This window comes from Topomyia yanbarensis, chromosome 3 (genome assembly GCF_030247195.1).
Source record: "Topomyia yanbarensis strain Yona2022 chromosome 3, ASM3024719v1, whole genome shotgun sequence".
Lineage (NCBI taxonomy): Eukaryota > Metazoa > Arthropoda > Insecta > Diptera > Culicidae > Topomyia > Topomyia yanbarensis.
In genome coordinates this window covers 159,631,402-159,658,034 of record NC_080672.1, presented here as the reverse complement: position 1 = coordinate 159,658,034, position 26,633 = coordinate 159,631,402, and the positions used below count along the sequence as shown (strand labels likewise).

Sequence of the window (26,633 nt, the reverse complement as noted above, 5' to 3'; positions counted from 1 at the left end):
TGCTCCATCGGAATCCAATCAGGCTAATTATAATAACTTCAGTTTTAGAGCTAATACTTGTAACTTTTTGTGCTCAAATGAAAGGTTGTAGTCACATTTATTAACCTTACTTGTTAGGTGCAATTCTTGCCTAAACCTAAAAGTTATAGCTGCTTAAAACGTTGTTGTCCACAAACAACATGGGCATGAATGGGTTAATGGCAGTGTTTGTGGGCACGGTTCGTAGTGGGGGTCATTGTGTGCCCATTTATCGGGCGACTTCGATAGTGAACGTCTTAACACTCACACATTCTCAAACACGATCTCAAGTGGGAACCTAAAAAAATGCCCTCGCGCACGCGATCACGAATCGGTCACGTCCGAAAGTCTATCCTTGATCCTAGAAGCCTAGGTCCATGCCTTCAGCTGGACCAATTAAGAAAACGCGCTCATACCTATTAGACAACACGCGATCGAACACGTTAACGTCCTAATGCTCGAGCCCTTCGCGATGATACAGGCGATCGCGAGTCCCTACGTCCGCATATAGATGAACCTTACAATGAATATAACATTCAGAATCACGGCCCGTTACAATTGGCCTAAAGCAGTGTTTTATTGGGCACAATGGCCTGTCTCGTCTGCAAATTGTAGTATGTGATTCTGACGGGGAGCCCTTCCGAGAACCTAGCTCTACAGCTCCAGTAGGAACACTCGAAAAAAATGATCATTTCATTCTGCAAAACATACTGAAAAATTAGGCATGCATGGAGACTTTGGAGACGCATGGTAGTTCACCATACATCTGTATCGAGTAACAGCAGCTGCGAGTAACGAAATCTATGAGTTACTTACAGGCTGGGTGCCACATTCGTTTCATGTCCCATTTTCAAACAGATCCTGCCCTCCCGTTGTGTTCATAATATTTTTATCAGTTTCAACTTTGGCTAGACTATCCTTCTCCATAAAAGTTTATGTGGTTTCAAAACAGGCCATATTTTGGCGCAATTTATTTTGGTATCAAAATCATAGAAGAAGCACTTGAATGTTGCAAAAACCGACAAGGATGAGGAAAAATATATAAAACATTTTTATATATTTGTTAGTATTATTTTTCACAATGCATATAGGGTGATGAGCCTATTTGCGCCATGTTTCTATTATCACCCTACCCATTTGAAGCCGTTGGTTAGAGCAGTGTCTGCCATCTTTGTTCAACGCATTGAGTCAAATGGTGGCGCAACAATAGGGGCACTCGATTCGAGTTTTCATTGTGCTCAAACACGAGAATTTTACTGTTTTCAACGCATTTGTGTTATTATATTGGTTCTTATCAACCAAGCAAAGCGGTTGATGTCAATTTTTACGCATTCCATTGATTGTAAGGCAAGAAATTACCGAATTAGTGAGGCACCTTGCTTAGTATGGTGAAAATAGGCTCATCACCCTATGTTTTCTTTAGTTCCCGTCGTGCGGGTCTTCTTTGCGCACTTTTTATAAATTTTTCTATTTTGACGAATTATAACTCCTTTAATAATGAATTAATTTGTATCATATCAGATGGGGTTTATCGTTAACGTGTATTTATTATTTATGCCAAAAAGGAATAGAATTGATTTATAACTAGAAAAGTTGTTCATATTTAAAAAATTATATATGGACTGGCTGGGGGCTACTTTGCACATTTCTTGAATTCGATATAAAATAAAAACTATCCAATTTTATTTACTTTTATTAAAACAATAATATACTTATACCAGAGGCTTTTTCGGCAATAAAACATCACCCATTTATCGTATTTTCTAAAATTAACATTTATAACGCCATTCGTTACAAAAAACTTGAGTTGGTTTAGACTGCACATTATTTTTGGGAAAGAAAAATGATGAAAAATGGCGTTTCCGTTTATATCTAGGGTGTCAAAATTGGTTTTTTAGAGCATTTAAAGATTTTTTGTTCAATTTTAAAAATAGTCTCTGTGGGACTGAAAATTTCTCAAAAATAGTGAAATAAGGCTTATTTTACATACATTTGAGTGCTAAATTGATGGCGTAATTAGTACACAAGGTCACCTTCTCAAGTTACAGTCAAGAAACAAACTGAAAACGCCACATTTCATCATTTTCCTTCTTCTTTCCGAAAAACAATATGTGGTTCTGTACACTCAGCATTTTCTGTTTTGTCGAGCAGTCTCATTTTATGAGCCTCCAATCACTTTTATCGACCCTTGACCGAGAGGGCTTATGAGCCTTTTTAATGTTTAGTGTTTTATACAAAACTTGCACCAGCCCAAACTAATTATTAAAGAAATGTAAAAGTAAAAGCCTTTTAGTGTTAGTGTAGTAATAATTGTAGATTTTAAAACTAATGTCAAATTTTTATGCGCTGGTCGTAATACGTAATCTCTGTATGTGTTCGTCTGAGTAGCTGTGAGAGCTGGGCAGAACTGGCGTATATGATAGAATAGTGGGTAATTTGTCTCGCGTGCAATTTTTTTCCTTTTTATTATTCGTTGATAATTTTTTTCCGGTTTCTATTCGAGCATTCGATTCGATTTATTCGGGAACATCGGATTGGATAAATTAAAGTACGATTAATTCACCGATGCACGCGAATCAGCGATTACCGGTCAGCAATTGTCGTTAATAGCAAATAAATATCATTTGCTAGCATTTAGACGAGTTTACGTAGTTTGTTTGCATGTTAGATGTGTTCATTACTTTTATTAGTTTGCTTTTCCACTGCTCATGTGTAATATCTTGTATAGGTAAATTTATACGCTTCTAATTAATCTCTTTGCATCTTTTTAGCACGTAATTTTTCCGTTTTTTACTATAGCTCATAATAACACTCACCAGGGCTTAAAATTCTCATATACTTTCAATGAACGATGAAACCCACTGGATTCACCTTCGTCTTTTACATACAAAGCCAAAGCCAAAGCCGGCTTCTTCTTTTGATTCTATGAAAGCGAGTGGCAGAAGTAGCGACTTTCGTTTTCCTATGACAATACGAAAATTCAATTTCGTTCTAATTTTAAATCAGCAATTTTGATACTCATTTTAATTTTCAATAAATGAAATTACGGCAATGTACATCATAGAACTGCAACTAGAACGCGGCAACAACGGGAAATATACACACCAATAGTGCTTCAGTCGTCAAATATCATCACTAGCTCCTAATTCTACGAAATCGAACAATGACAAGCAAATATTGTCAATAGTGTATTTTCGTTTACCCAGCACTAGGTTCAATATCGAAGGTACTAATGTCGCTCTCAATCTCGACGCGAAAACGAGTGTGCGGAGGAAATAATGAAATTGAATTTGCATGTATTTTTTGTCCTAAACCGTTGTCTCATTTTCGTTTTCGCAAAGTTCTGGTGCTTTAGAGAGTAGCATCGCTCTCTCGTCCTTTTCGCCTGATTTTGGTAAACGAAAAAAAAACATTTTTCGACTCTGACACTCACACAATCAATTGAGATAATCTCATATACACTCAAAATCACTCTCATTCCAAACGTATAAACGCCCGTGGCATTCGCGATAACACAAACCTGGTCACAAACGCAACCATGCAATTATAATCATCCACACATACTTACACTCGCGCTCTTGCCAATATTAAAACACTCCGGTAATTAAGTGAACACTAGCTTTTACATATTTACAAACGCGGTCCTAGCAGCCTGGACTCATGCCTTCAGTTGGGCCAATTAAATATGTCGCTCATATCCATTAGACAACACGTTTCATGACGATATAACCGGGAGCTCTAGTAATAGAGAGGATCTCACTGTCTTATAACATTCAGCTCGGTGACATACAAACGCTTAAGACATTCGCGATCATCCACGCACACCAAAGTCTGTGGTTTCACCAACATGAACACACACCAGTGGTTAAGCGTTTGTTTTAGCTTAAAAAAATTGTAAACGCTGTCTCAAGCGGGAACCTACAAACGCTCATGTTCGCGCGATAATGAATCGGTCACGTCCGAAAGTCCCTACCCGCGACCCTAGTAGCATGGGTCCATGCCTTCAATTGAACCAAGGAAAAAAATGACGATCACATCCACTAAACAACACGTGCCATGGCGAGAGCTCTGGTAATATGGAGAATCTCACTCTTTTCTAAAAATCGGCGTGTTAACATACAAATGCTTAAGTCCTTCGCGATCATCCTAGCTCGCCAAAGTCTGCGGTGTCACCAACATCAAAATACCTCAGTGATTAAATAATTGCTTGAGGACTAATAAACTTATAATCGCAGTCTCAAGCCTACGAACGTCGATGTTCGTGTGATTATGAATCGGTTACGTCCGGAAATCTTTACCTTCGGTCCTGGCAACCTAGGTCCATGCTTTCAATTGAACCAGTCAAAAACCGGGAACTCTAATGATCAGGGAGGACTCACTTCCTTCTAGCATCTGAATCATACACTAAAAATTAAGTACATATCAGATTCACGATCCGCGCGATCAGTTAAGAATGCACACGAATATGCGAATGGTGCCACAGTTATAAAATCAAATTTATGCACGCAAAGTTACGTACACGCTAGCACATGCGACAAACAAACATCCACGCGACATACAAACGTCCATGCGATGGAGCACGTTAACTTTCAAACGTCCGAGCGCTACGACTCAAGACGAATATGCAATCGCGATGAACGTTATGCCACTTATAATCTGATTAACACAGTCTCACGCGCCCACAAATAAACGCGACCACATCCTCACGTGACCGGACTTCTGAGCCGTACACTCAATATTACAATCACAATCGGCCCGTTTCTATTGGTCTTATGCAGTGTTTTAGTGGTGACATTTCTCTTCTCGTCTGCAATTGTAGTGAGTTATTCTGACGAAGAGACCTTCCCTGGACTCAGCTCTACTGCTCCAGTAGGATAACTCTCGAAAAAAAGAGGTTTTAAAATATATGACGTGTAATGTCACATGAATAAAATTTTAAAATCATTTGTTTTTGATGCTCTTATTAAGTGCATAGATTTTAAATTAACATTCAATGAAATTTTCGATTCAAGTAATATATGTTTACAACCGTATTGGTTTACATGTCCTTTAAATTTCATCATTTTTTGGAGTGAATGTCAAAAGAAAATATATATATACAGGAACACAATGTATACAGTTCCGAAATAGTAAAACGGAAATCAAAGTCGCCCCTGTTCACGGTTTTCATGATTCAAACCTTCTGCCATTGGTATTGCCTACAAAAAAGAGTGTATATATACAAAAGCAGTAGGTACAAGGAAAAAAATAGAGCAGCTGGGTTGAAACGGGTGATGTTTTCACCAGTTAAGAGAGTGATTATGTTGAATACGCGTTCGACGATGCTGAAATCTCGCATTCCGCGCACCGCTGCACAGAGGAGTAACTAGAACAAATTCTTGGCCAATAAACAATTTTTTTTTGATTTTTTATTTAGTTATATTTTTTTTAGATACCTAAAGGCATACTGCATATGGTGGCAAAATAAAGAGTATGCCAAAAATTACTAAATAGTTTTTGCATGGATGCAAAATGGTGATATTTTAAGGGGTTTTTAATGATTTTTTATTATATATCCAGCAAAATCGCTTTCTATGGTAATGACTGTATTAAATAAGACAATATTATAGCAATCGTAATTGAACACAACTATTAGTGTAACCTCAGCTTAAAAATTACCGAAAATAGTAGTGTTTCTGTGTATTGGACCAGCTTTAGAAACACCCTTTTTAAACATTTTATTCCAAATTTGAATGATAAAAAAGTTACACTATAGGGCAAGATCCGGCAAAGTTGCTGAAACAACATTGCAAAACAAGATTCCGGCTATCCGAAAAACAATCAATCTCTTCCGATCTTTTCCGATCCACAAATTCCAAGCGATTTGAAAATATTGATATTTCCACTAATTTGAGGTACGCCAAAATGCTGTAGGGCCAAATACTATGTTTGGCCCTATGAATAGGTGCACAGGTATCCCTTTTCTTCTCCCATTTCCACTGACCAACTGTTCAGGCATCGGGAAAAACAAATGTATTCACCTCGAAAATACTAGTATTCGGAAGGATCTAGAAAATTGACCTCTGCATTGGTAGGTGGATAGATGCCAAATTGTCCCAAAAACTAGTTATTTTCTATTTTAGTTCATATTAAGGCATAATGACAGTTTTGTTAAACACAACACAACACAAAAAACAGCTAAAGTAAGTTTTTGTTATATTATTGAAATGAGTATAGATATTAAGTGGTGTTGAATCATTGCAATATCATAATTATGTAGTCATGTAGTTACATTACCAATTATAGATTGTATGCGTTACTTTTCACCGTTGCAATGTATATATTTTAAATTGTCGATCAAGGTTTGCTTCTCAAACTAGGTGAGTTGAAACACCAACTTTCTTCGATGATGAATTTCTAGTCTTATTGCAATGTTGTAATCAAATAAACGGTCCTGGACTAATAATAATAATCAACATTCTCCTTTCATGAGATAAAAACGGTGATTAACATTCATAATTGATTAGTTTTAGACCATAATCATTAAATATGCATTTGTTCTAATTGTTTACTCCTATCAGCTTCTGAAATTTGTAGCGAAGCGTTTGCAATTCAAAATGAACTAAATAGGGAGGGTGCTCCTATATAGTTGAGGTGTACCAATGGTTGCAGTAGTGGGTTATACGCCTAACTAAGGTACCAACAATCACAAAATATTATAACTAAAACAATGAAAAATGGATATCAAATTTCTTGATTCTACATTTATAGTAACTTTCTATTATTACTGTTAGGATCAGTGCAAAAATTCCTGCGATTTTCACTGTGCAAAATAATGTTATGTGTGTATGACATTTTAAGGAATTGTTTTAGTGTGATTGAATGAAAATGTCACAATTATGACATTTGGTGCTTTAGAATAAGTTTTGATAATGTTTAAAATAATTGATTACTTGTCTCAATTAAGATTGATTCCTGTTTGTATAATTTATTCTGATTTAATTTGATAAAGCATGAAGCATCATCGAATGATAGTTTTATATTGGTTTATCTAATGGAAAAAAAAACTATTTCAACCTTCCTTGGTCTCCCATATAAGTGTACAAACATGATTTTTGATTCTTTAACTACGTGTATTGATTGCAACTTAGTTCTTAATAAGCTTTTCGACAACTTTAATATTTATTTACAACAGCGTTTACCATTGTTGTTTGCTGTGTAAGTTTTTCGTGGTCTGATTAGATCCTATGATTTTTATCACATCTATAACCCACTTTCCATCTGCGCTCCATCTTTCCATAATGGCTCCAGTTGGGACGTTCACTTTCGATTAGTAATGCCTGCTCTCTTCTCTCCTACAAGGTGATGCGGTAGCTAGCATGGCATAATTTTGAGTGAGAGCACGGGAACCGGGGGTATAATGGCCATATGATATGAGTTAATCGAGTATCGCTGTTTTCCAGAGAAAGAGTGCGTTTGTTCGTTTTGTTCGTTGAAAAGTTCTTCCGTTGATGAACAGATGATGTAATATTTGAAGTGCGGAGGACCAAGAATTGTTGTTCACACAATTGCATCCGTAATAAACATCTTATGATTCAAGAGCCTAATGACCTGTTCAGGGTATCATCCAAACAATATGTGGAATCGTAGGACTATATGAGTTAAAGTTCCTGTATACTATTTTTTTACTAGGGATGTCGCTAACAGTCAGAAAATAAGAGAAGTAAAAGAGGCTTTGGTAGAACGTATCTATTCGTATACAATACATCACTGCTGTATTCTTACGCGAAATAGATAGAATAACGATTGGTTAATCTTTTGTATTTGTTATAAAAAACAGTGCAATTAAATTAACACAAAGTCATGGTAAAATAAAATAATTAATGCGATATGTTTTGAACAATTATTTTACAGAAATGTTTTATCACTGATGCTATTGCAAACAAAAAATAATAATATTCACTAATGTGCCCACCGAGATAATTTGAGCATGAAATTCTTTTGACATATCCGAAAGTGCTGTCAAAAATCGATAATATAATTTCCTTTTGCCTGTTTCGAATTTATTTCGAAAAAGTGGAAAATTCCGGTCTGACTTAAGACCGACCAGTTGTTCTTGTTGAACATTTAGTTGTCATCTAACAATTAAGAATACTCTAAAATGTTATTTAGCTCGCGAAAATTTAATTATCTGGACATATTGTCCCAGGTTCCCCAATGTACGGTGCTTGACAACGTAACGCCTCGATGTTCACTGGAGCACGAGAATATCCGCCAAGTTTGCTTCCACTTCTCCTATCTGTGCTGTGTTTCGCTTCTTAGATCGGAAAGCACTGGGTGCTGTACTGACGATCATGACTGTGATGACGATGACTATGATAACGACGTGGCAGTATCGCTGGAGTGTGAGAGAAGACGCGTCACCATTAGCTGGCTTGAATGCATTCTCCTATGTTAGAGTTCGCGTGGTTCCGTGAAGTCTTTTATGCTCAGTTTGATGTTATGTAATAACTACGTACTTGTTGCGTATGTTTGTGTTTATGCTATCGACTAGCAGTAATTTAGGGCGTGCAGAGATACAAATGAGACGGACTACATTTTCTACCTTGTGTCAGGTTGTATAAGATGTCGGCCATTGCTGTATATATACGTCCACATGTGTGGTTATTAGGACAAATCTTAAGTTATAGTTAAACATCGACATTGACACAATACGAACGAACCGTGCCAAGACTCCAAAAGCTATTTCTGGCGTCGTTTATTGAACTGAAATCATTATATTTGTTTTATTGCTCAAAATATAGTACATATCACGGTAATCGATGCGGATAAACATGAAGCTTCGATCGAAAACTCGTATCGGGCTTGCACGTGACGAGAACGAACGAAAAACTACATTCTGCATCCAAGCATTCATTGCCATCGGCGTTGCTCCTGGGTTAAGCAGAGAAATGAAAAACGAGAAAATCGAAACTGAAAATCATGGTTTTCATATCCCGTTGTCGTTCTTCTGTGTCTGTTAGTATATCACTATTTTTTTTTAGTTTTTTTCTTCAACAATTCATAAATTGCAGTATATCTCTGTTCAGTCACTGCTAGTTAAGAACATTCGTTACTGGGTGAACGTTTTATATTTTATTGGTGATTTGGAAGTATTTGTTAGCTGGTTAAACAACAGATTCAGATTTTGTTGAAGATGCTGAAGTATGTAAATAAATAAATAAATTAGTGTTAATAAATTTCAACAATATTTTAAAGAGATATAAGAATATTATTCTTTCGAACCGCATCGAGAAACGCGTGTCATATCTATGTTTCACTCATTGACGAGCTATTGCGATGCTCGCAGTAGATCCGTGATAGTGATTCTCGCGAACTTATCAAAGTTCACGTGAATAGTGGTCACACGATTACAAACGATTTCATACACGTGAAACATGCGCATTATAAGGGCATAGTACATTTTTTTTTCAATTCTCAAAAGCATATTGTGACAAATGTCAAAGTAAGCTCAGATGTCAAATTTCACATCATTTAAACGATTCTAAACCCCCGCCCACGTCGCTTGAAATTTTTGAAATTGTGTTATGGGAAAATATGGAGTAACAATATATTAAATGCTATAACTTTTGATGTAGCACTCAGAAAATCTTTATTTAATTCTTTTTAAAGGAAATAACCTTAACATTTAACATATCATAGACTTTCTGTTTGCTTTTATGCAAATGAATAGTTTGAAATATCTACCTGTCTCATTAACGAATCGCATTCTCTCTATCTGAAAAGCAAGACACATATGAACTTTTTTTTTTTTTTATATGAATAAGGTGGAATCCCAGTGGAAATAGATTTCCTGTTAAGGGATCCACATTATAAATTAAATTAAAGTTAAATACTGCTGACGGATGTTTACATTAAATTACAAAACAATATCATTAATTAAATATTTCGTTAAGCCTATGTTTAAAGTACTGTTTCAATCTAGCCTTGAAGATGGTACGATTGTCGATTCTCTGCATGTCAAGTGGAAGTGCATTAAATTTGGTAGGGCCAATAAAAAGAATGCGCTTTTGGCCAAGGTTTGTGGCTGCTCGAATGCGTTGCAAGTTACTATTTCGACGTGTTGAACGAGAATGTGTTAAAGTTGTAAAATGTATATTATGCTGCGCGATGGAGTTATGTAAATTGTCGTGTATGAATAATAATGTTTGTACGTCACATAAGTGGGCTATGGGTAAAATATTGTGGGCACTTTCAGAGTATAACAACAAAGTCGAATATAAAAGTGGTTTATTAAATATAATTTTCAGGGATCTGTTTTGTAGTGTTTGTAGCTTTTTAAGGTGAGAGCTCGCTGCTCGCCCCATACCGATACTAAGTAGTTAAGTTGTGAATGAATGTATGCAAAGTAGTAGTTCAATAGAGCTCGCTGGGGAACAAACGCTTTAACTCTCCACAAAATACCACAGGAGGATGCCACACGCTTTTCGATAAATTTTATATGGTGTGTCCAGGATAACGTAGGATCTAAGTGTATACCCAAATATTTGAAACAGTCCACATTTTCAATTGTACAATCTCTAAGTTTGGGATGATGATGTGTTGGTAAAGTTTTCCGTATGGATCGGAAGATCATGTACTTAGTTTTGGAAAGGTTTAGTGATAATAAATTTGCTTTGAAATATTGGTCGAGAACACTTAGATCGTTATCGATCGAGTTAATAATAGTATTGACATCATTGTTGGGATAAAACAGAGCTGTGTCATCAGCAAACAGTCTAGGAGTTCCAGTAAGCCTCAAGTTACCTAGGTCATTAATATACAACAGAAATAACAAAGGTCCTATATTACTACCTTGAGGGACACCGATTCCAATGGGAGCAAGGCTACTACGTTCACCATCCACAGATACAAATTGCTTTCTATTCGTCAGGTAACTATGAATAACAGAATGAGCAATGCCCCTGATACCGTAACATTCAAGCTTGGCCAGCAGTATTGTGTGGTTCAAAGTGTCAAATGCTTTTTTAAGGTCTAGGAATAGAGCACCAACAATGTTTTTACGATCCACTTCGCTCATTATTAGATCTACTAATTCAATTATAGCGGTTTGGGTGCTAGAGCCTTGTCTAAACCCATACTGAAATCTATAGAGGACGCTGTGTTTGTTCAAAAATTCTAATAATCTAGCAACAAAAAGTTTTTCGAGGATTTTGTTGAAAACGGACAGTGTAGATATAGGACGATAATTATTACAATCACAACAGTTACCTGATTTAAAAACAGGGATGACTTTAGCCACTTTGAGACAGTCAGGGTAATAACCAGATTGAACAATTATGTTGAAACATTGAGAAAGGATTCTAGAAAAAGCGCAAGAATTTCCTTTTAACATATTGACAGGAATGTTATCAGGGCCACTACTCTTCTTATTATCTAGGCTATGTATCAGCATAATTACTTCGTTTGTTGATGAAGGACGTAAAAATATTGACTCACGGACGCGACGAACATTACTTAAAGGACAAATGTTTGAGGTGGTGGGGATATCATTTGACAGTTTTTGCCCTATACTAGAGAAGAAGACATTAAAAGACTCACAGACTTCTGCATTATTGTTGGTTTTTTTACCATCGACAATTAGATTTATCTGGTCGCTTTTCTTTGCTAAACCAAAAGTGCTTTTTAGGTTTTTCCATAGTTTTGAATGTGGTGTGTTAGTAAGAAGGTTTTCATAGAAAGATTTTTTTACCCGACGTTTTGTGGCATCTACCTTTTTGGATACATGCAATAGCATTTGCTTTAGATGTTGATCGGCGGGATTACTTTTGAGACGTTGAAGGTAATTACTCTTTATTTTTACTAGAGTCCATAAATCCAAAGTCATCCAGGGACAGTGAGTGCCTTTCACTTTAACTGTTTTAGTTATTGTTTTCGTATGACGTTGAAGTAATGAGTTGTATGTGGATGCGATAGATTGAAAAGTAGATTCCGGGTCGACAATGACATCAATACTATTAACGAAGCTGGAAAACTCGTGGTTAAGTTGGCGGTGGTTTACAATTTTTTTGGTAAGCCACATTGGTTCCCTATCAGCTGTAATTTTGAAAGTTGTTAAGATCTGAGAGTGGTCACTCAGATTGTTAAATATTGTGTCATTGCGCACTCGATTTACATCGTCCAGTTTGCATAGCACATGATCAAGTATGTTTTCGCTAATTGGTCTGGTAGGAAAAACATTTGTACAAATAAAGTCATAGGATTCCAACAGTATTTTATACCTTCTAACAATATTGTTATTAGCAAGATTAATTGGGACATTTACATCACCTACAATAGCACACGAGTGCTTCGATTGGACTGAACACATCAAATTTTCTAAATAGGCTGAGAAATCATTGAAGTCAAAGCTAGGAGGACGGTAAATTCCATGAACATCATAAAACTGTCCTTTGATAAACAGTTCGATGTGAATGTGATGAAATCCTTCTGCGGTATAGTTTTTTACAATTCTATGTTTGATAGTCTGATTGACATACACAGCTAAACCTCCGCTAGAGTGTTGCCTGCACGCGAAAAATGCTTTGAAATGTGGTATTTCATAGAGAGCACAATTGTCGTCTTTTAACCATGTCTCACCAATCACTATAACATCTATGGAAGTTTTACAACTGTCAAGGGTTTGCAAAATTTCATCAAATTTAGAGAGATTGTTTATACCTCTTACGTTCCACTGCAAAATTTTTAGTGTCTGGTTATCATTGTTAATATAATTGTCATTAAAATCGTAAATATGGTCGAAAGAAAAATTTTTGATTGTATTAGCCATTGGATATGCATGAATTCAAGTTTTATGCTGGATTGTTAACTACAATTCTTAATTTCGTTTTCGCTTAGGGGCAGATTGTTGTGGTGAAGAAGAGGCAGATTTTGCACTTTTGTAATTATTTATGATTCGATCAAGGTCATGTTTGCTACCAATTCTTTCAATCTTAGAATGTTCATCCTTTTTTACTAAAATCATTCCTCCACGACCAGGCCATACAAATTTAATGTTAAGAAGTTTTTGGGATTCACGCATTTCTTTTAACAATTCTAATGACAAGGCTGACAGTTCTTCGCGGATCGCGACTTTCATTGCATTTCCAACTCACCTCAGTTTAAGGTTTCCAATTGCGCGTTGAAATACTGGACCTCAAAATTCGATTCTTTACAAAAATTCTAAATATAAGTAATATATTTTAAAATAACTTTATGAAAGTCGTTCGTTAATATTAGTTCAAACATACTTTTTACGCAAGAATATAAGACAAAAATATATCACCTGTGTTGGCCATTTGGCGCAAAATAAATATTCAAAACATTTTTTTTTTTGCAATACCATACTACATACGTTCATTGACAACGCAGTTCTTCTGCGATCTTCTTGAAGGGAATATTGTCCTTCATTAATATTCCGCCAGTCGCACTAGTGCACTGAGTGCACGCTGCTCTGAAAATCTAGCGAAATCGTCTTAGGACACCAGCGGCTGCTCGTTCAGTGGGCCATAAGCGCGACTTCCGGAGGGTTAACATGAATAAAGTATTACACCCCATGATTATTAATGAAGTATGCACTCTTTCATATAACATGTTTGTTGCCTTCAAGCGAAATTTAGTTGTGGTACAGAACTACTAGCATTTGAATTATCTATTTTATTGGGAAGCTGCTTAATTATTTATGGAATTTGCGCTTTGAATTCGTCTCATCAGAATCCGACAAGGAAAAATATAACATAGAGTATATTTCATTGGCTTGCTAAGCCAAACCAAGTTACGACTTCATAACCTCTCATCACTCTAATCAGAACTCATAAACTCTCATCATTCTAATCAGATCTTCTTACGGGAAAAATACAAATAGTGTTTTCGTTTTTTGGAGCTAGCGTCAACCTGGCGCTAGCTTAGTCCTGCAATTAGATTAGTGTCAGATTCTGATGAGACGAAATCGAAACTCAAATTCCATATCTAATTTTTTATAGGTGTTGTGCCCTTAACGCGCAAAAGCTGTTTAAAACAATTTTCTCCTCAGTGGAGAGAAAAAAAGTTTTTGTCTAAGTTTTCTACACTAAAGAGAAATCTACCATATTGCTTATCGACTCTTTCCATTAAATTTCCATTGAGAATTTCTGTTTTTCCTCCAATGTGTATTAGACCGACAACTTTTTTGAACTTTTATTGGAACACTGCTAAATCAAATGGAAATTAGCTTTACAGCTTTTTTCTATAACTCTAGTTCACTTATAGCGCTAAACTTGAATCTAGTTGGTACCGCCACACGGTACTATCTATGATTTTAGGCCTGAGTTTAGTCCGGCCTAAGACGTTAGTACCTGTCATTGCAGAAATCGCTGCATCCTGAACCCAAATGAAAACAGTGTAAAAGGCCGCCATGTTCCTCTTGCATACATCTCAATAATTTGAATCAACTTTTCGAACTTTATATTATGGCCCATGTTGCACACAAACCATATGAGGGCAAGTAAGCAAGTTTTATTTCGTACGGAAAACAGGTGCATTCGAATTTTAAATGCATTTTTTTAAATATTCTTTATCGTCCTATATCTAGAAGGTGCTACACGCTCATTTCAAAACGCCACATCGAAGAGTTATATTGCAGGTTAGCAGAAGTCGAATCATATTGAAACAAACTGTCGAACGAAATTTTATAATTGGATCCAGAGATGAAAATTGTTTTCGTTCGTTAGTTTACCTATGGCTATCAAAATGAGTGAAGTTTAATTTGCTCACAATTTTTAGTTATTTTTACATGAGGAAAAGAATATATAATCACAATTTGTTCCCTTTTCTAGTTGTATCTTCTCACAAAGAACACCATAAGCAAGTGGAAGTTTATTTCTATTTTTACTGCTTTTGCAAGAGTTCAAAACTAAGATTGAATAAAAAATTGTAAATGAAGCCATGCCATATAGTCGTATTTTGATCGTTATTTAAATGTTATCGGAGCTTGCATTGTTTCGTAATTTATAATTTTCTAGCATATCTTGAACGATTTGCATTTCCGCTGTAGTACAAATTTTCATTTAATTCTTTATGATAGAACAGATATGCACAGGTTATGAAAGAGCTGTGAAAGCTGAGACTAGACAGATGACTTGGCAAAATGACGCAAAAAGTTGAATACGGAAAAATCGCTTAAATCGTGTCGGAACTTATGAACGATGTGAAGAAGAAGAATTGTGCAAAATTCAGAAGATTGGTCCTGGAAATTTTGTCTGCATCCAGTATCAGGTTCAATTTGTAAATTTATAATTGTCAATTCATTATCAGAGAGATGGCAGACTATAAGAAGTAACTAATTATAATTTTTATTAATTAAAATTACTGGACTTTTGGTATTTCAGGCATGATTGGATAGTCGTGCTGATAATTTGAATTACTTCATTTTTAGCAAAGTAGGTCTGCCAAATTCTATATGCATGGTTAGTAGACTAGTTGGGTAGGATGGTATAATAAGCCCCACCAGGCTAAAATTTCAGATTTACATTTCATGGACGACGTAATTATCTGAAGCAAATAAATAATTTTTATGGCATTTTTCATGTGCTGCAGAACAGCAACTGATACAAACTTTTCAAAAGATGTAAGCTTCCACTCTTTTTCTATAAGCATTTGATTTAATTTGGAACAGTCAGATTTGGCTGAACTGACTACTAAGTGTAATGTTAGAGAAGCTCTTCAAGCCCTTGGAGTGGCTAGCGCCTAACAATACAACTCTATAACGTTCTCGATAGTATGCACCATTATTAGCAAAATAACGTTTTAGTCAATTATGGATCTTAAATAATAAATTGTTTAAGCGGTTACTCCACTGTAAAATTTTAAAACAATCGATTTTCTATTTATTAGTCTAAAATGTGCTTTAGGATGTAAAAAATGATATCCCAAAACATGGAGAACGAAAACAATTCAAAAATATACAAATCTCGACAAACATATGATTACGGCGTATAAGCCAACTGTCAAAATTCACTTTGAGAGAAAATTCTGGACAAACCGTTACTCACCAAGCACAAACGTTGGTAGTAAACGTAAAAGAAAAGTTTTCTCTTTCATTTCAGTTTTTGGCGCTAGGTAAAAAATCACGGGAGATAGATTTCCGACCATGGACCCCTTCCAAAAAACGCGCATTAGGTGAAAATGCTGCAGAGCCACCATCTTGTGATGAAATTGCTCGAAAAAATTATTTTATTTGATACAATACTTATGTTATAAATCCCATTCAACAAGATGTCGATTCACCATTTTATTGAGCAATAAAAACATTCTCGAAATAATCAGACTATTAAATGGCATTAACAGTGAATTTTAAATTAACTTTATTGAACAGTTTTTTAACATAGCCTTGTATTGCTGATCAGAACGCAACAATGCAAATGGCAGCATCATGTTACCGGAAGAAGACAAAAATATGCAAAAATTTGTCATGCTGCCCCTGCACACATTTCGTTATTTTCAATCCTCTCTTCGGATTTCTTCTGGATAAATATGACTCCCTTTGCTCGCAATAAAGATGGCAATAAATAAGCCAGTTTATCAGGTAGGAAAGACAAGCACTGTCGAACTACACTAATAAAATAAAATACCAATCAATGCGTCGAAAACTACGCATTTTCAATAAAAGTGGAATAACCCATTAAGTGGGTAAAGAGTTCGTATCCATAAATGAATACAACTCTTGTACGTTAACTTGGGTATGCTTTACCTTTTATTTTTCGCAGAACTGTTACAACAAAACGCGTGAAAAATATCCATTCATGAAAATCGCGCCAGAATGAAAAATACTGTCAATAGAATTATTTCTGAATTAAAAAAAACATAAAATAACATTCATTTCACATTATTGTCTCCTTAACTACTTAACAAAATAAAACTGCCAACTGGATATATTTTTGGTGGCTGGATCTGTTGACTGCTCTAAAAATTCCAAACTTGCGCATATTTGCAACATCCTCAGTAGTTTAAACAGCCGTTTTTACGAGCATTGCCGAAATGTTCCGTTTCCGCCACGTACTCAGATGCGGGCCGGTAATTTGCAGGCTCCGCTACGAACCTTAGTTTGCAGGTAAACTCGCTTAAAATAATTCTTAATGACTTTTCACTCATTATTAAGATCAGTATGACAGTATATCCATTGACATTATCTCATCGAGTAGTTGTGAAATGAATAAAAAGCACCCATTGTTAGAACAAAAAAATACCCATTTTTTGACAGCTCGAATAACTTCCGAAAATGGGCAATTTGAATACTTAAAATGGGTAAAGTTTTTTTACCGTGTTTACCTACCCGCATTTTTTTATTTCCTCGTTCTTTCCTTCTCTCTACACGCTTGATTCCAATTGCACATCAAAGGGTTACAGTAGAGCACGTTTGGATAAATTGAGATCAATTCAATCAATTCAGATCAAAGTTGTTTTTGTGAATTAGAAGCAGAACTACAAAAGGAATTGTTTTGATTCTTTTCTTTTTGATTATCGCTAAGAGAATAAGTGGGACCATTTAATTCGTTAATATAAATCGAGACCATATTTTCACGGATTATTGCCCATATATCTATTGTATCACACATCAAAAAAAGTAAATAACAGAAGAAAATTATTGTTTTAGGGGATAGATCCAAACAAATGACAATTGGATATAGATCGTAAAATGCAATATTTTATGAATTTTCCTACACTCGTGGTTAACAACTTAGAAATTAGCTCCACAAATACTCTAAGTTAAGAGTAAATAATTGATTTTAAATATGTGCAATGTTCCAATAAGAATAAAATCACATAAAACATCTGAACACAAAATATTTTGAAATTTATTGTGAACACAACGGTGATCAATATATTTATTTCGATTTTTGGCATATGCATCAATAGTTCTGAACAACCGGTACATTATTCCAAAACATTGCTTGAACCTCGAATCAGAAAAGAATACGACATGAATATGGAATACGTCATATTAAAATATTAATTGACTCTATAAAAATAATTAAACAGGTATAAGATTCTGTCAGTTGTTGTAATGATCATAAGTTAGTTTGAAGTAAAATTGCGTATAAATGGCACAAATAGTTACAGGGGTGTTGGTAAAAATATATTGCTAGGATCTTTTAAACTCTCATTTATGTTTTAATGTACTTATTATTTTATTCATAAAATCATAGAAATTTTGTTAGCAAATAAAATCGTTCCAATTTGCATTGATGCATTATAGAAATATATTTATATTCTGGCTGCCACAGCGAAAAAAAAAATAAATATAACGCTCGTGAATATAAATGATCATTCTGTCAAAGTTTAATTTTTTGTTTGATCTTTGTTTACTTTTTATTTAAACCTCGCTGAAAAACGTGTAAAATTTTAATTCGCAGGCCTTCATTGATAATTGATCTTTATTTCAAACTTGTGAAAATTCACTTGAAACGAAAATAAATGTTCTCCCCACGTCGATAGGTATCATGTTCAATTAGAATGACACTCACAGTTCATTTTAAATTCAAATTGAAATATTTTAACTAATTTTTTAATCAAAGTTTGAAATCTCGACAAACATATAATTCCGGCTTAAAAGCCAACTGTCAAAATTCTCTTTGAAAGGAAATTCCGGACAAACCGTTACTCGCCAATCACAGATGTTGGCAGTAAACAAAAGAGAAAAATGTTCTCTTCCATTAACTGCTATGAACTGTGTTTATCCAGCGACGGTTTGTCCGGAATTTCCTTTCAAAGAGAATTTTGACAGTTGGGTTTTAAACAGTAATCATATTTTTGTCTGAAATAACTATCATGGCACCAATTACAACCGATGGTTCAGCCACCTCTAACTAGACGAGCGCCTATTCAAACTGAATAAAAACATGCACATGTATATTAATTTATTTTCTTTTGTGCCTATTATGTCACTACAAAGTACTGTACATCATCGGCCAACTTTCAACTATCCAACACGTTAAAGTTCTATGTTCTGAAATATATCGGCAACAAGTTGACAGAATTGTTCTCAAACCCTATGGAACGAGATATTTGACGAAGAAAAGTTATTTTACTGCAAGAAAATATCGGAATGAATTTACTCATTTTCTTTAACTTGAATTTGTTGTTTTTTAACATTGACGTGTAACGCAGATCAGAACGCAGCCATATAACTGACAACATCGTTTAATTAAAGCTTGCCAAATATTTTAGGCCGGTTTAAAAGTTAGTCCGGTTTAAAAACAGTTAGTACGGCTTTGTGCTTACGGCTATTAGAGTTTAGAAACGGAAAAATATATATAAAACGAGAATAAAAATCAAAATTCATTCAAAACTTCCGCAGCTGCTCTGCAAACCTCAGAGACTTAAGGTAATGCAGCTTTTTTAATTATGAACAACTTTGTTGAAAGTTGCATAATGATGGGAGTTTAACGGACAAAGTTATTTAACTTCGAAGATCAAAATATTTTTTTAAAAGGAGATATTCGAAGCATGTGCGAAAAAGAGAAGCAGCACATATTATTATATTAGAATACCTCACCACTATAAAATAGAATCAATTATCAGTTTTCTGCAATGTGGATCCTTTTATTTTTACTGAAGTTATTATTTTCATTGTCGATATTTCATTTGTTTTTACATACAAACTTACGTAAATTATGTAGCCAATTACCATTCGATTATGCGGTGTTACGATAAGAGTCAATTTTTGTGCCGGTCTAATGTGTATGTAAAGTTCCTATAGCCAAAGCAAGAAAAGCGTCCACTCTCAACTCCAACTACTACTATTTTTTCATTGCTAATAGCTCAATCCTTAACACTTTTCACGGAATTACACCATGATTCACCATTAAGTGTTGAACCTCGATTTAGCTTGAGTAAGAATGAACCCATTAGTAGTATGTGTAGGAACAATTTGCTCAGCTTTGCTCCCGAATTATTCATACAAAATCGATTTCATCCACCTAGTGTGACATTGCTTATACATAGCACGAGTTCTGTAAGAATAAACTTACGAATAAATTAAAAACAATTAATTGAATGAAATAAACAAAAAAATAAAAAAAAATAAGTTAAATTAACAACATGAATAACGCTATGCAAATAAATGTTTAAACCCTCAAAAAAAAGGTAAAAAATGAAAGAACTATGTAATCAGTGAATGAGGGCAAAACACTTGGAAAAAAACATTGAAATGAATACCGCCTTTAGGGGCTGTACACAAATGACGTAGCATTTTTTCGGCGATCTTCGACCCCTCTTTCCCCCCTCGTAGCATTGTGTCACACAATTCCAACCTCCGCCTTGTAAATATTTTGTTTTACGATTTTGAAGGCAGGACAACGATGAATCTTTTGTGCAATGTTAAGATCTATTTATACATTAATTGTGTACGAAAAAAAATATTTTCAGTTACGCAGAACCACCATACGAGCGTCCCAAGAGCAGGCGTCTAACCGTTTCCACGTCGAGGAGCGCCGTACCGAACACGATAACTCCTGATAAAATTGCCCCACACAGGAAATTCAATAAGATTTGTAAAGCTTATACGATAAACAAAAAAAATAGAAAAAAGTTCGAGTTTTGGATAAAGGCTTCATGAAAACCGAAAAATTTCAAATTTTGCTGTAAAATTTTCTCGCTTATTTCAAAATAATAGGGAGAAAAAAAATTTATTCAGTTTTCTGTGGTTCATCGACAGGCTACACATATTGTGCATTCTCATAACAAAAATCAAGTCAATCGTTGATTAGTGTTTGAGTTATCGTGTTCTCCAATTTGAACAACACGGTTTCGAGAAAAATGTTATTAAAGGGTGTCCCACATCAAATTGCATCACGGAAAAAAACGCTGTAGAAAATAACGTATTGGGTATTTTCTCTTGCAAAATTTAGGTGGAATAGGTTTAGAGTGTAATATTTACACTGTATTTTTATCGCTGCCAGTTTTCCGAAAATTGTTACCGAAGGATTGAAATCTGCGTGTGTTATAGCAAACACGCACGAGGAATGCATGGTTGTTTAAGACAAAAAAAGGCTCATCGTGGCCACCGAGATTGCGGGAGACTATTCTAGTAGTACAGTACTAACAATGAAGCGCATAATCAAGAAGCCGATTTTTTTGCCTACTAAACCCTTAAAAAATAATTAGAATCAGTCAAAAAACCACTGAGATATGGCCTTTTGAAGAAAAAAATTAAATGTGCTAAAAATAATGATATTTGAACTCGGTGACTTCCGAATTACTTTACATGGTCGCTGCCAACTGAACCAACTAACTATTGAGGTAACAATGTTGGAATCACTGAATAGATTGCACAAGTCAGAGCTCCCTTGATTGATAATTAGGTTATTAGTTCATATCGTCAACAGTTTACCCTAACGAGGAATGGTATCAATTTCAGGAGGCGGGAAGTCTAATTATGTAAATATGTTGAAACCCATGAATTGAATTAATAAACAATGTAAGAGCGAAGCTTCAGAATTTACACATAAAACAAGATATTGAGGTGCCTCTTGTACATTTTCAAACTTTGTCAGAATGTGGAGAGGTCTAGTGAATATTCATACATTTCCTACAAACGCACTACCAATGAGATGAATAAGGGATCGTCTACCCTACTTTAATATGTTATGCCTTTTGCCACAATCAGTTAGACATTACTTCAAGAATTTCCAAAAACTGTTGGGATCAACTCGGATCCTTTTACGTTCTTTAACAAAGTTATTTAGCATACAATTCCAAGCGATAATCTCGAACAAAACGGTACTTGGTCGCTTTTAATGCAACGTAGTCATGCCCATCTAAATGCCACCTAGTGGTGAAAACCTAAAATTGCGATTTTCCACATACGATTTGATGGTTTCCTGTAATTCGCTTTAGATATGGGTTGACCTGTTTTGTATTTAGAAGAAATGATTGGAGATGAGAAGTAACTGTAGAAATTGACCACATTTTTTCTATTTTTGTTTTATTAGAATTTTATTACACAATTGCTGAATAATGAAAAAAAAAAAAAAACAAAATCTGCATAAACTAAAATATTTTCTTGGTACGCGCTTTCGAAATGAGTCAATTCTATACAATACCCCAACGTAAGTTGCTTCTACATCGGTTCGCATGTTCAGGGCGTTTGTGGTATTATTTATGACTATATTTTAGTATAGGAAAGGAGTTTGGGAGAACGCTAAGGTATGGATGAGACTCATTTAGAAAGTCGACCTTCGGAATGATTGGATAATCTTTCGTTAGAAAAATAAAAATAATTGCGCAGTAAAATATATTAATCATACTAAGAAAGTCGAATTCCGTCTATTGTATTGGTATATATTGGAAACATTGTCCAATCATGTTTTCATAGGTTTTGAGGTGACATTTGTTGCTGCGAACCACCACCCTACAACAAATGGTGGTAGCCATGGCATTGACCACGGATACATAGTCTATGGTATATTTGAACAGATTGTGTACTCGTCAAGATGTATATTGGAAGAATTAAGGGGGACGTAGTATTGAGAATGGAAATAAAATGCCAGCGTTCAATGTTCTGTAGAACTACCCTATAGACGTTGGTATTGCTCCCCTAAACCAGTTATTGAAATGAAATAAAAACGTATCCTTTAGTATGTACTCTCATATCCATAAAACGGAAACGGAGCTTCATTGATTCATTCATGACGGATTGGTATTTGACTGTTAGTATCTGGATTAACCGAGCTTAGTCGAGATGCAACATCATCAGAAAGTCCAATGGTTAGAAAAGCTCCAAATAATTGCTAATTGATGTCATGTTATCAATATCACGTGAACCATAAACCATATCGTGAGACTATAATAAACTTAATACGTTGATTTTTTTCATAGGATTCGTTATCAAATTACAAATGTTTTAATAGAGTTGCAGTAGGTGTGATTAGCATCTGCCACGTTTAAAATAAATCCAGGTCAATAATACCGCGAAAGAGGGTTAATCATTTGGTTTTTTTTTGTGAATCGAAGTTGTGACTCGAATAAATTCGGCGAGGATAGCTCATGTACTCAAATTATAAGCGTAACGATTGACATATATATCTACCATCGCCATCACTCATGTACGAAAAACACTGTAAGAACATTTTCTCTAATCAAAGGTATTTTCTACGATTTTCAGGTTGTTGGAGCAGCATGTGGCTTTCACGGTCCGTACACATTCTACAAGGGTGTTAAAATCACATTTTGCGGTTCAGAATCCGCACCAGCGACAGGAACTGGCACGTCCTGCTCGTCGACATCGATACCGTCGTCGTCGTTAACGTCTGCAGCCACACCATTGTCATCCGCGACGGGAACGGTGCAATCTGTGGAACCATTTAGTCAAAAACAGAACACCTCCAAACCTAGTGGCAGCTACAGCGGCGGTGCTGACATCAGCACTAGTGGTAGTAATAGCAGCAGTAGTAGTCCCAACAACAAAGTTCAAACCAGCACCAGCTCGAAGCCAAAACAGACGCATCGAAAATGTGTCAGTGAAAATAGCAGCTCCCCGACCGGTGTGAATAATTTATGTAATGCCTCGACAACGGCAACAGCAAAAGAGTACGTATCGAAATACTAAAAAACCAATACGGTAGGGAAATTTTGCTACTGGAATGGCGGGACGTTTGATGAGGTTTGATCGGATCGCTTCCAATGTTTATTGGCACACTTGCCTGGTTTGTTTTGACTCTTATTAGACAGTAGTAATGTTCATTGGTTGGTCTAAGAAATGCAGAGGCTCGGAATGCATACAGTGTGTTGTATAGGGGAGATGTCCCAATAGTGGTTAATCTCTTTAATAGTAAACTAAGTCAAATGTTCTCTAGTTGTATTCATATGATAGGCTGTTCAAATCGACAATTAAGATAAATTCGTGTATGTGAGTTTAAACTCTAGTTAACGCTATAGGGTTAAAAAAGAAGAACTCTGAAAGACCCAATAGTTGCCCTAGTGTTCCTAAAGTTGTGCGTCTCCGTCCCTGTAGTTGTGCTATCTTATGTTCATTGCCCACATGAGTTATTACGTATCATTTTAACACATATAGTGAGTAGAACATCAGACATAAAAAAGGGTTGTGTACACTGTACAATATATGATAACGGTGACATTAAAAATGCAGCTCTTTTCAGGAGCGTGCAATATAATTTGCGATTTTACCTAATCTATCAACACTAACGACTCATCTTAGAACTGGAAAATATAGGGGAACCCGGGGCTATTAAGACAGTGGGGGTAATTCGGACCCCCTCGATTTATCAGAAAATAGCAAGACTTTCTCACTATCGTACATATTCGTGGAAACGCTACACTGAAACATTAATTTTGAGAGCTGGAGTTGATTCCTTGTTCCTTGTTTGGGTGAAAACAGATATTTTCGAGATGCTCACCACTTTTGTGCGATATGAGCGTACGGGGCTGTTCGGACCTCCTATTCTGTCAACCACCGTTCAGCGGCTTGCGGCTGCGCACACCATTACACACGCCACAGCAAAGAAAATACATGGGCCGCCAATCGACAGCTGTGACATACCGGATTAAGTTTTTGTAAAGCAATTTTTTTGTTTCTTATGGAGTGGCTCTTGTAATTAATTCATAGGTAAACATAATTACATTGTAAGAAAATTAAAGAAAAATGACGGTCTGAATTGCCCCGTAGGGCGGTCCGAATTACCCCTACATTGTAAAAGGATGGAAAAATGTAGAGGTTTGCAAATCGTCGCCTAGCGCTTCCATTGAGTGGTGCAAATGAACCTTTCATGGCACCAAAATGTAGCTGAGGTTTCAAACTAACAATTAGGACTTTTGACCGGTAATTTGTTTCATATCTATCCACCCAAAAGAGCGATTTGCTTAAGTAGGTCCGAATAGCCCCGGGTTCCCCTATAGTTTTCGCCAAAAACACGGTACGTCACGTTCTACTTTACTCTCACGCCATAATATGCTACAATATGTTATACCGCTTTCTTCTAAGCATAAGTTATTAATGGTCTCCTAATGGTAACAAAAATATCAAACCTGTATAACACTATGCTCTGTGCTATGCTTTTAGTCGGGTCGCTTATTTCAATTAATCTCTTGGTATTGAGCGATTAAAATCAACAACTATGAGAAAAATAATCGATTCCCGATTAACCGATCAGTCGAAAAAATTATACATCACAAAACGAATTTGAGCTACCCAGCAAAATAAGCTGTTCAGAAAATATATTCAAAACGAGCAGCTCTATAGGGGAGCCCGGGACTAGTTGGCGGTTGGGATAGGTTGACGGAATCCTTTTTTCTTCGTTTCTATTAAACATGTAGCGCTGCCTCTGGTGCTATCAACAAAAACTTTATTCACATTAAGGTGTTAGAGCCAGGGGTAGGCTGTGGTTGTCAAATCACATAAAATATATGTACCCAACATCTCGCCTCGGTCCAGCACTTTGGACCCCGTTTTTTGGTTACTTCACCCCAAAAAGAGAATAAAGCGGTTTTGCATGTCTCGTGTACTAGTCGTTGACATATTTGTAAAAGTTATTATTTATTGCTGTTTACCCGTGATAATCAGATCCGGTCCAGCTGATGTTGGGTATGAAATACTCGCTAGACAGCGTCCCCTTGGTTAGAGCTCACGAACAATCGCTGGTTATGATTATCCAGCTAAATATAAATTCTTTACGCTTGTAAACAATCCTTCGAATTGTCATTCAGTCAATTTATAAACAGTTGATGCCAGTGCGACATCTGCTCGAACGGTCTGAAGTTGGTAACACTTCGAGTGCCGGACACTGTACAGTAAGATTCCGTTTTTGGCACGTTCCGTTTTTGGCATGCTCCCATTTTGGCACACTCCGATTTTGGCAACAAATGGGTTCCGTTTTTGGCAACATTCTTGTTGTACATAATAAGTCTCTTAAAACTGCGCAATAAATATTTTTTTATGTCATTTTACTTTATTTCCAAACATGGAAGTCATATTAACCCTCAAAAGGGCAAATCATTTTTTTTAAATTTTGTTAAAATTGTCTCATAGTTTCAATTCATTACTGTGATAATTTTGAGATGTTTTTCGCAATGTTGTTTTGAAACAGTGTTATGCATTTAAGGGTTAACTATATTGTACACTATACGTGTTGTGTTTAATGATCACAATAAGTATAGAAATGTATTATTTATGTTTAATATAATTGGTAACAGTGTAACTAGTGTCTGAAAGAATCAATTTTTATAGTAAGACCCAGAGCACTTTAAGAGTCAAGTACAGAGGAATGCGCTACACTGCATAATAAGACTAGTTCTGGAGAAAATTTTCAATAGAACCTTAATAACATTGCGAGCCTCTTTTTCTTTGGATTATTACGACGACAATACAAAACTTGGCACTAAATTTTCAGTGCATATCGAAAGCTGACCATGGTGCGTCCCAAAGCCGTATTTGAGAATACAAAACTGATGGCCCCCAAATAGTTTGGTTTAGCTTTGGAACATTTGTTAGTTTTTTTTTGGGCGATTTTTTTTCCCAATGAATGGAATTAGGGTGGTCCTAGTGATTGAGGTGTTCAAAGTATCGACTGTTTAGATGTGTGAATTTTACCTGCGAAATGCCCTAC

At 35.6% G+C, this 26,633-nt stretch overlaps 1 protein-coding gene across 1 annotated transcript in view; it reads left to right on the top strand.

Annotated features, from left to right (window-relative positions):
- LOC131693675 (uncharacterized) overlaps window positions 1-26,633 on the top strand; it is a 109,523-nt gene that overhangs the window by 36,906 nt on the left and 45,984 nt on the right. Inside the window, 1 exon segment of the mRNA XM_058981714.1 lies at window positions 23,177-23,601. Within this exon segment, the coding sequence (XP_058837697.1) occupies window positions 23,177-23,601 (425 nt within the window).